The 12,122-nt window shown below is 40.3% G+C and overlaps 1 protein-coding gene across 1 annotated transcript; it reads right to left on the reverse strand.

Annotated features, from left to right (window-relative positions):
* Positions 1-3,545: 3,545 nt before the first annotated feature.
* LOC311500006 (choline transporter-like protein 1) lies at positions 3,546-11,502 on the reverse strand. The gene is made up of 16 exons (XM_084561183.1): positions 11,188-11,502; positions 10,870-10,956; positions 10,124-10,266; positions 9,499-9,635; positions 9,271-9,364; positions 8,639-8,808; positions 8,051-8,140; positions 7,761-7,903; positions 7,365-7,551; positions 6,628-6,796; positions 6,351-6,507; positions 6,174-6,257; positions 5,948-6,085; positions 4,933-5,169; positions 4,466-4,540; positions 3,546-4,084 (listed from the first exon to the last, which is right to left on the reverse strand). Exons 1-16 carry the CDS (start codon positions 11,209-11,211, stop codon positions 4,061-4,063), a joined length of 1,959 nt encoding a protein of 652 aa, XP_084417309.1. The 5' UTR covers positions 11,212-11,502; the 3' UTR covers positions 3,546-4,060.
* Between the last annotated feature and the right edge of the window lie 620 nt (positions 11,503-12,122).

Below are 12,122 nucleotides of genomic sequence, written 5' to 3' on the forward strand. Positions count from 1 at the left end.
ATTTTCACACACTCTCTCTGCCTGAATGTGCTGACCATAGAAATGTAGAGAGATACCATCTCTGTGGCTCATTTCCACACACCGGAGCCTGTTGTTGGAGACAGGTCGACAATATAAACAGTGATGTGCCTGTGTGTGGGGAGACAGAATGACTGAGAGCTGACGGGAAGTGCCTCAAATTGCAGGAAGCACTTTTGATGTTTGGAAATCAGGGTTCTTGGATAAGCAAGAGCTGCACTGTAATACCGTCTCTTTTATCACCTCCACAGTCTGGTGCATGATGGGTGGGGTGTAACCGCCCACTGGATTGAATTTTTACAGGTTGCATCTCCACACGGACCTGCTCTGACGGCTTTACCACACTAAACTGTTGGGTGGGACTTTTGCATAATACAAAATTTGTTTTGAACATGAACTTTGGGAGCACTGATGCCTCACAGCAAGAAGGTTCTGGTTTTGAATCCAGGCCAACTGGGGAATTTCTGTGCGTCTCCGGGTACTCCAGCTTCCTCCCATCATCCAAAGACATAGTTGTCTGTCTCTCTGTGTTAGCCCTATGATAGACTGGCCACCTGTCCAGGATGTACCCCACCTCTCGCCCGATGACAGCTGGGATGACAGCCCCCCCCCCCCCCCCCCCCCCCCCCCCCCGCGACCCTTCATAGGACAAACGGTTACAGAAGATAAATGAATGAATGAACTTTGAGACGTGTCTTCAGAATGTGATACACCCATCTTTCCCATCTGTTATGAAATGTATCCTGTTGCGTTCTAACAGAGAAAGCAATCCTCTCCATCTTAGAAATGGTCATAAATGTCATAGATGACATCAATCCACTCATCCATTGTGGGTCCTTGTGGCCTGAGCCATCTTCTCGTGATGGCTTAACCTACCTGCTGCGCTCTGAATTTGAAACAAGCATTTTACCTTGTATGTTGCAATCTCTGCTGTCAAAGTACCCAGATATAGTATTTCTTGTTTAAATGGGATGTCTATCGTCGTTCCAGAAAGGAGTTATTAATGGACAAGACCAGAACATGAGGGAGTGGTCCGCTTCTAAGTCTCCACACTACCTCTGTGGAATATTCTGAGAATCAGATATTAGGCACTTTAATCAACCATGACGAAGGTTTACAGACCGTCAGTTTGGTTAGATAAATCCTTAAATGGAGCTGCATACAGTATATTAATGTGTGTATTCATATTTTGTTTACATGCCTGTTTGTGATGCTAATCTTTAATATCATCAAATACACGGTCAGAAAGGTTGAATGCCTCGGCGATGCACTTTCTTATAACAGATGAAACAATGAAGTGGTAAGCTGGGATAATTGTTCTGCACCGTCTCATAAGTATGAGTGTGTTTCCTTCCTCTGACACATCATGAGCCCTGTCATTGCTTTCTGTACATTATAAAACAGCCCTCCGCACTGTTTTCACATCCAAAGCGGTTTATTCGCCTCTTTTCTGTATTCAAGTTGAGTTGAGCTTTCAAGGGAAGCTGCTGAGGAGGCAGTATGGCTCGCTTTAATGGTTAAGTCACCGTTGGTCAATACATACTCTGGCAAACACGCATAGCCAACCCAGGTTACTGTTGCCTGAGTCAGCGCAAACAATAGATGTTCACATACAGTGGGAGTGGACCCTTAACTATTTACCACCTGAATGAGAGCTTTACATTTTCTGTCAGGAAGCAAATAATTATTTCATACACTGCCAGTGCCAGTGCCGGAAATAGTGCCGGAAATAAAATGCACAATAATGTGGATTTTAAAATCTTGAAGGAATAAAAATATCCGTGTTTTATTATTTTTTTGTGCAAATAATTGAATAAGATAGTTATATCTAGTTACATATGTCCAGATCGTAATGAACCAAGAGTAACTAAATTGAATAAAAGAAGAAACAAAGAAGCATTCCCAGTCAAGGCTGTCAATTCTGTCTTTCCTTTTTTTCTGTCCGCTAACAAGGGGCTTCCTGGAAGGGTTAGCGTATTACAGAAAACACTTCGGTGTGACTCACCGTCAGCCATCGAGCTGTTTTCCCCTGGATTCCTGTGTTTTATGAAGGTGGACAGCAGTCTGCAGAAAGAGCTCCCCCATCAATAACATCTAACTGCTTAGCGGTTTGATTCTCGGCCGTTCAGCACCGGATTGGAGGGGATGAAGCAGTAATCAATATGTCAATACACTGAGGAGAGACTCATGGGAAAACAGATTTATGGCAGGGCAGTCAACGGTGATCACAGGCATTTCTGATCTGCCAAGTATTGTAATAAGAAGTAACATACGTTGTATAATGCATTTACATATTTCAACATTGCTAATTTGAAATTTTAATAAGTTGTAGATACACCGGTAAAAATATAGCAAATATAATCCGAGGCATATTTGGTTAATTTGCAACAAACCAAATACTTTAAATCAAAACATACCTACTTCTTCTTGGAGATTCTATCTTTCTTCAGTCAAATCAAGGTTATGAACTGATGGACTGATGTGGATTCAGACTCGAACTCTAAACTTGTCGGTCAGTGTGTGAGGACATCAAGTATTTCTGGTGTCATTGTTCTTGGAGGAAGGTTCTAGACTCGAATTCAGGCCGACTGGGGTTTTTCTGTGTAGAGTTTGCATGTTCTCCCTGTGTCTGCGTGGGTTCTCTCCGGGTACTCCGGCTTCCTCCCACCGTCCAAAGACATGCTGGTTAGGTTCATTGGTGATTCTAAATTGGCCGTAGGTGTGCATGTGAGTGTGAATGGTTGTCTGTCTCTCTGTGTTAGCCCTGCGATAGACTGGAAACCTGTCCTGGGTGTACCCCGCCTCTCACCCATTGACAGCTGGGATAGGCCCCAGCCCCCCTGCAACCCTTTACCAGACAAGCGGTTACAGAAGATGAATGAATATTCTTGGAGGGCCTGTTCTCAAGGATTCACGATTGAAAGGTCATCTATTTTACAGGATTTGCTGCCCTCGTGTGGTTAAAGTTAGACACGCAGCTTTGTGTCACCTGTTGCTTGTGTTCAAGCAGAGGATGATTAATGAGTATTTTACAGCATCTAATGGAAGAATTAGGAACTTTATTTTGTATAACACTTTATATCTCTTGTGGAACTTATTCATGCAAGTATTAATCTATTAATCATGTGTTAATATTTTATTATTGTTTAAGGAACACTACTACACAAAAAATCTGCTTTTTGTTTCACATCCAATTTCAATTCAGTTCATTTAGGGACATTTATTATGTTTTTGAATTTTTATTTTTTTTAACTGGCACACCACAAGCAACAGTCTTCCTACATGTGATACGAGCCTGATATTGATATTTCCCAAACCCGTTTGTAATATAAGCCAGTACTTGACGATATTATTACATACTACTGTATCGTAAATGTTCTCTATGATGTCGGCATCATCTAATGTGTTACCTGCCTCCTGGTGCCTTGAACCAAGAAATGAAGTTGAAATTCAAAGACCTACAATATACGGGATAAAAGAGACACTTCATGTGACATGGATTCATTTAACTGATTCCCAGGGTTTTAGAGATCTAGCTGAAAAGAAATCAGACCCAACTGTGTGTTCTTAAGGTATAAAATTTAATGAGTCATAAACAACTTGAACAGTATTTTCACAAAACGTAGTTAGCAATCAGTTTCAAAATATGCACCGAGCTTCAGCTTAATTATGTAAAAACTTTATGTCACTTAAGTATGCAAGAAAAAGTCATAAAAAACAAGCCAAACATGTTAAACCATGTTAAATCGTTCATATTATTCAAAGTGTAATAAAAGGGAAAACTCAGTGAAAACTATCAAAGTATTCTCATAACAAAACACAAACTCAAATGACCTATTGCTGTATTCTCTTAGTGTCAAAGTTAAAATTCGCAGACCCTCTTTTTTCTAAAATTACCAGTAAGACCTAAGATGTGTTTTGCTGAAGATGTGCACAGATGTGGCACTGATGTCCCTGGAATGTAATGCTGGTAAACTGCATAGAGTTAAGATATAGAGCATTTTAGAGGTTTAGTGGTTCTGATGGTCTTTTTGATACTTGTTCAAGCTCGGGTCCCTCCACTTGCCTGCAAGACAAGAGAAACTGTCATTCACAACCACAAAAGGCATTGTGCTAGAAACATGCGGCAGCGGTTAACTTATTTACCCACTCAGCATTAGGTAACAGATTCATCTAGTTCAAAATCAGACTGCATGTAAAAGACAGACATAGCCACTGTGATGTCATACATTGGTTTGAAACCTTGAATTTGGCATTATTTAGCCATTGCTATCTTTTCCTCTCTTTTTTCTGAGTCAAACGTGCCCATACTTGGGCAAGAGGGAGGAGCTGGGGTGGAGCGAGGGGTGGATCTGCCTGCCTGCTACGTTCATGTTTTTAATACAGTCTATTTTACACCATTTCACCGTATTTGCTTTCCAGATACAATAAATCAGATTACACTCACCATGGGCTTCATCTCCGTTCCATCTCCACCATCTGACTTGTACAAGCCCGCTTTCTTACTGTTCTCAACAAACTCCTGAGAAGGGAAACCAGAGTTATGGGAAAACTATTAAACTCTGATTTTATTTAAATGATATGTTTCTTGTAATTTGCTGAGAATGAAAAGTGGTATGATAAAGAATGGAAAAGTTCAAGAAAATGTCTAAAACTTAACAATGGCTTTTATAAATGAACCTGTTGGATGTCACCCTGTCACATAATTTTAAGATATTCATAAATGAATTTATACAAAGTGCTAATGATGATTCATTGGGGAGCTTATGACAAAGCATATCTTTACACTGAGCTGTGCATTACAGCAAAAAAAACAAAAAAACAGGGAATTACTCAAATGACAGTCATAGTAAAAAGAAAAGAAAAATAAATTCTTAGAATAGCTACTATATACAAGAAAATCTCCCGTCTTACCATTAAGGACTTATCCATGTAGTATGGGCGTCCAGGGCTGCCGTCATTATACTTTGAGTCCACAGCGAAGCAGAGGAAGAGGACGTCGACCACATTCTCAAACACAGACAGGAAGCAATGGGCAACCAGGAAGGCAAAAACACACGCGATGAGGAGAGGCAGCACCCATACAGTGTAGTCCCTCTGGTAGTTCAGAGTCAGAACGCCAACAAAAGCTGTACAGGCGACTATAAGAACCTGAGAATGTAGATATACAGCTGTTAAGGAAACATTAAACCCATTTAATAAGTGGACCAAACTTGTTTCACCACTTGGGGGCATCGTAAGCAAGTTAAGAACATACAGTTGACATTTAACCACCTTTTGAGTTGATGTGGTGTTTTTCACTTTTTGATTTGGCACTATAGACTGTTAATAAAAAATGTTGATATTAGGGATCCTATTTTGGCCGTTTTTAAATGTTTTTGATTTTGCCTTTATATACCACATAAATAAATGTTTACCATACTCATGTTTGGTATCTTTTTTTTTTTTTTCCAGTAAAACTTAACCTATCTGATCTGATAATTATTTTTCTTTTCACTTAAAGCTACTATATTAAACCCATCAAACCCAAATTACATTAAAAACCACAAACATGCTCAATAAACTGTTTCAAACTTGAAAAACGAAACATAGGTTGAAAATATGAACGTATAAAAGACCATCCCTCGATCCACATCGGACCTCTCTGGTATATTCATCACGTACAGTAACATCAGCAAATATTTATGCACTATCAAATTAAAACTATCATAGCTACGGTTTTACATGGTCTATCAACGTCAAACAAAAACTGGGAGAGTGTTAGAGTGTTTCAAACTGCACTTTCGAATGAAGTTGACAGCAGCGCTTCATGTGACCTAGTTTTTTGTCATGCCGCTTTGAAAACATCACATGATCTGATCACGATAGACTAGCAAAGGCCAATTAGCAAGTATCATACATTAAAAACGAATATGTAGAAGTGCGTTACCTTTCCCAAGAAGAGGACAAAGTCGCCCACAGTGTTAATGGTGGCCACTCGGAGCGCATTCTCCACCAGGATCACGAAAGCGTCGCGGGCTGAGGTGCAGAAATTGGTGCTGTTGATGGCTGTTGCAGTATAAGCATTCTGAAATAAATTGACAGAAAAATGAACACAATAAATCCTGGAAACAGCGTACACTGTGTATACACTTCACCAACATGAGATTACTTACTTGATTCAAGTATTTTAAACACTTCTCGAGACACCACAAACAGCAGACGCAGGCTTTCAACATGCAACGAGCGCAGGCATTTTCCTGTGAACGACGGAGAAATTTACAGAAGTTGAAGAAACTCAATGGGAACAAATTGTACAAATGTATAAAAAATGGTCATAATGGACAGCTCACCTTTCCTTGCAGTTGGCTGTGGATGTACGTTAGGATGAGACGAGGGATCTTAACCAGCGTGATGATGAAGGAGCCTTTGGCCAAAGTACCCAGATGGTAGCGGAAGGTACGTAGCATGGAGTCAATGATGGGCACTGCTGGCATCTCAGACTTATTCCTGAAGTTAACCACATGCAGGGAGACGGAATAAATAAAATAATACAGCATAATAATAGAGATTACACCAAATATGACATTAGGAGTTCCATCTGTTTAAAGCTTTGACAGGTTTTCAGACCTCGTGAAATAGTAGGTGGCCACTGCTCCAGCAATGGTCATCTGCTGGAAGGCAAGGATGAACTCATTGATCCAGATAAGACCCACGGCGTGATACCACACCATGTACTGAAGAGGGCCCTGGATGTTGTATTCAACCACACCGGTGGAGTTGTTCTTTATTGGCGTCCCTGTGAGGAAATACAAGTACAACAATCGTAACCTCCGCATTTACGGTAAAACTCTCTAAACTCTATTTTTGTTTTTGCACATCACGCCTGGAGACAAATCCCAAAATTTTACCTGTCAAGCATTTATTTACAATTTTGTACCTTCAATATCTTGTCAAACAGTGACAGTTCTTTGCTTGGTAGTGAAGTTGCATATAATACTTCGATGCAACGTTATGGTTGTGCTTTAAAATACTGCTTAAAAAAAAAAAACTGTAAAAAAAAAAATAATAAACTGTAGAAAAAGAGAAGTGGGAGATGAAAAAATAAGTTCTTTGACTCCATTCATCCACATCACGAGACCAGCACAAGACTTTCAGTGTGGGAGTGCAGTCATGCAGCCACAAAACCCAGACAAAAGTCACAAGTAACAGACTTAATGTTCTGCTTGTTTAGGGAACGGCACCACCAACACAGCTGATGTCGGAAAAAAGTGTCGCGGTGGAGCAAATACAAACTGAAAAGCATTCTGAAATGTGAACACTGATAAATGTAAGTTCTCAATTTCTCGACAAGCCTTTCTCCTAACCTGTAGTCCCGAGGAAGAGAAGCACAGCGATCCAGTAGACCCAGAAGAGCATGAGGCAGAGGAAAGTCCAGAAAGGCTGCAGGGCCAGCAGTGGAAGATGGATGAAAACTTTACCCGCTACATGGAACAGGGAGATGGTGAGAGCCACACGCTTCCTCAAGAAGAACATCACCAGCAGGAGTATCACCTGAAAGGGGATAAGCAAAACAATCACTCAACTGAGCAGTTCAGAAATGATTTCCCACCAGTGTCTAAACCTGTGCTGACAGAAGTCTTCTCTCACCTTCCTGGATTACTACATTTTTAGGTTTTTGAGCTTCAGTAAATGTATGGAACATCTAGTTTTTCCATGTTTAAAAGGATACACAAATACAATTCCTGTGAATGCAGACATACCGTAAAAACCGTAGCACCAATTGAATACACAAGCAAGGCCTTAACATTGTCTGAGGCCACCTCCTTTCCAAATACTGACGTGGTGTTACTGTTAAGAGCATCTCTGTGGTCTACATACAGCCACCACAGGACGCCCGTCCCACCTGTAAGAGATCACAGAATATGTAAAGACCACAAACATATATGTACAGTTTACGTATATGTACACACATATATGTGTGTGTGTGTGTGTGTGTGTGTATATATATATATTAGGACTGAATTAGGACTGCTATGATAAAACAAGTTACCGGTAGACCCGATGATCACCAGAATTGTTAGAATCCAGACCAATACTTTGGAGATGTAACGAATGACAACCATCATGATCAAGGAGAGAACTGCATCGGACAAAAAATACGAAGTATCATGTGAGTATATCAGACACTAGTAACATGGGAAAAAGAAGCTGTTTTCTATTTAAAAACATAGCTCAATCTGTCTGCAAGCCCCCTGCAGCATGAAATGCATTTACACCCAGGTTCAAAAACTATGTAGTTAAGATGAAAGATGTCTAAACGGACATCGGATTAGTTATGTCTCTTTTGCTCTACGAAAGGGAGGAGTAAGATTGGGCCTTACATTAATGCCTGTGAGCCTAACCCCAGAGGATACAATGACTGCAACCACTCAGACATTTCCTGTTTTTTTTTTTTTTTAAAAGACAAAAATAGCTTCCCTTCCAACAATTTCCTTCCAGCTGAATCCTCACAACCAATTAGAGCTGTTCGGTGGGGCAGCAGAAATAACACTGCAGTAGGTTGTCTTTTTACGGATACAAGAAAATCATTCCACAGGCATATACTGTATTGGGAGCAAGGTGTAAGCATGTGTTGTACCTAAGGACAAGACACAAAGGCCCATGATGATCTCCTTGCTGGCCATCACTCCAGCAACGACCCGCCGTAACACATTGTTGTCACTGATGAATGTGATAAAAGCCTGGGCGAATTCAGCGTAGCAGCCAATATCCGTAGGAATACAGCGGTGGAACGCTGGGACAGCCTTACTGTGAAGATTGAAAAGAGGAGGAACCCAGGTTTATTCATTTCCAATGAATCGCCCTTAAAGTAGTAGAGATACAGACTATTGATGACAGACTATATCAGTGATTTCAGGCCCTGGAACGTATTCACATATGGCTGGTGCATATTTTGCTGCAATTACAAGGACACTAAACAATTAGAATAATAGCCAGTAATAATTCAATGAATTAAATGTAAATTCAATACATTAAAATGAAAAGTACAGAAATGCTTACACTCACATTTCCCTAATGGACACAAGAGACAAACCCCTGTTACCAGCTCTGCTGATTTAAACATACAGTACACACACCAGCTTCACAAAAACTTTTTAATGCCCTGACTAGATGGGGTCCAAATGAAGATCGCTTCACACATGGTGAAAAATCTTTCTCAATTATCGGATCCTTCCTTTTAATTAACTTCTAAAGGACGTGGCTGATTACCTTGGTGGAACGGGGAGCTTTGGACACTTAGTGGTTCTCTCTCGATGGCTTGAGTAACTTGTTGCATAGATGTCGTAGGAGCACAGATAAGAGCCTATCAATGACAAACAAATATTAGATACCACGTTAAACTGCATTAAACTATTTGAAACATTTGTGTGTTAGTAAGTACAAGGGGTTTCATGTATGCCCAACCAATGTCACAAACAAATGGTTCCATTTTCTCACCATTATTCTTAGCAAACTGCTGCAGATCGCTGTATGTCTCCAGTTTAGTATCTGGACACTTGGATACACACAGGGCAATGGACTTGATCTTCCTGTTAATTAAGTCAAGGTTGCAAGGGTCTAGAAAGAAAACATACCTAAAAGACAAAAAAATTGACAACACAAAAGAATTTTAGTTTTTTTTTTTTTATTATTTATTTAAACTACTCCACGCTGCTCACTCCAAAACAGATTTGATGAAAATATCAGTAAGTCTGTTTATCTCTATCCCAGTTGGGATTTTTCCATCTGGGAAGAAAATGAAAGATTGTGACATTTGCTGCCCCGTCGGACAGATCCTTCTTTGTAGCAGAAACGCCTTTTATTCAAAGCCTCCATGGGCAATCAGCCCATCAATAAAGCATGACCCATTGTTTCAGCAAAAACCGGGCCTGTGGGCAGCATGCTGATGGAAGGCTGCTGCCCAAAAGGAGGAATATAATCAAAGACTTCAAAGATAAATGATAACAAAATATCCCATTTACTTTCTTTGCGCTAAGTGCATAAAAGAAGATATTCTAATAAACTGCACGCAAATTTTGAAAAAAAAAGATGAATACAATGTGGTAAAATGTTTGTTACTAACTTCTTATCTGTCATGTCCCGGCCACTGAGGGGGACCCCCTCGATCTTGGTGTTATTCCGGCCACAGGTGTTGCCGTAACTGTCATATCCTAAAATAAGCCTGTAGGCCCCTCCTGTGGCGATGGAAAAGCCACAAATGAAAGCCTGCAGATGACACGGATTAAAGACAATAATATTAACTATCAACAGGATGAAATAAGGGGAAACACCGCCACCCCAGAATTCTGCCATACCAATGCACTCAAATCGTACACATGAAGGTTACTTTGATTTTGTTGTTGTTTGGTGTTGCTTCAATTTTATAATTGTTCTAACGGAAACAAACCACAGATTGCAAATTTCCCATAAGTTAATTCTCTAAAACAGCCTGAACCAAATCTGGATTTCTTGCAGGGCTGTTACCAACTATTTTCATTAAAGGAAAATGTAAACGTGCAATAGACAGACATGTATAAATACTCAAGTGTTAATTTAGTTGAAAGGAATTAGATCAAACTAATGACCGCAACCACTGCCCCTTGTTGAAGGTCGTAAGGTTTTGTTTTGTGGTGTTTACGGTTCTCAAGGCTGCAGTTTGTGCTTTGTTTATATTGACAGCATGACTTGTTTACAATACAGCAGTATTGTAAACAAGTCATAGTATAATGCAAAACAACTGAACTGCCAAACAGCATGCACCAAGAGATAATTATCACAGAGGGTTTGCCTACACTTATACTTGCTACGATTCAATTTAGGAGGACTTACCATCCCGATACAGAACAATGTAAATATGATGAGCCATGGGATATCCGTGCAGCTGTGCTGCTCCAGCGGTTTCCAATCACGTTTACTCTGCCAAGGCATAAATAACAGACGGGAACGCTTATCCTTTGACTGTTTTTGTGACATGAGCTTTGAAGTAGCTTCACTGCTGCTACAAAATCCTGCAGACAAACAAGGCGCTGCGTCGTTGCCGCGAAACAAAGAGCGACTACTACTGCACAAGTGACGTTAACGTAACACACGACATGTAAATATCCTCTGCTGGTTTTTAAAACTTTAAAGTAGATTTAGCTAACTTACCTCGGTGCTGCTGCAGCACCCCATTGTGAGCGACGAGAAAACAACTTAAGCGAAAACTAAAATAAAACTACTTTTACTTCTCTTAAACTTTTTAGTTCACTCGGCTCATTTCGCGTCTACTTTCTCGACTTTCCCTCGCTATAGTCGGTACAAAAACACAAATAAATGCATTTGTTGATGTCCGGTGAGTTTCATTGACAAACGCCCATTTCCTGAAGTTTTTCCCAGCCACAGGTAAATGCGGAAGAAAGACAAACTTCTCATGCTGCGTTTAGGGGCTATCCGAAATAACCAAATTACTTGGCGAAGGAAAACCACAATGTTAGTATCTTCAACTGTCAGATCATGGGAAGTTTTGTCATGTACACTCGGAAATTCAACATGGTCTGCAAGGTCTGCAAATTGATGTTTACAGACTCTAAATGTATCAACTGTAACGCTGCACCTTTATATAAAGAAGCTAAGCGTTGTTGTTGCTGTTGTTTACACGCTGGAGTTCGAAAGTTACACGGTGACTTGAATGCAGCACAACCTTTGGCAGGCTGGTGGCTCGCGGCGCCGGGGGTGTGGGGAATTTGGCGCCGTTTGCTGGAGCAAAGAAGGAACTGTAAACGTTTTGAAAAAGAGTTAATAGTTCAGCATCCGCGTGTTTCTTAGTGGAGGAAAAAATCATCTACGGAACAAACTTCAACTAATGTTTAACTTCCTAAAACTACTGTTATTAAGACGAAGTGCCTATTTGTTATGTGGGACGCATTGTCGTCGCTATTTGGCTCCATAGGTGAGTAATGCAATAAGCGTCAGGTGTTTTTATTTTCTGGTGTAGCGAGGAATTCTTATGTATACAGATTTTATGTTAAGGTTTACTTGGAGTTTGCTGCTACACGTTATTTTTTTAATAACACTGAAGGGTGCACAACATGCAAAACATAATT

Source organism: Chelon labrosus (genome assembly GCF_963514085.1).
Source record: "Chelon labrosus genome assembly, chromosome: 2".
Lineage (NCBI taxonomy): Eukaryota > Metazoa > Chordata > Actinopteri > Mugiliformes > Mugilidae > Chelon > Chelon labrosus.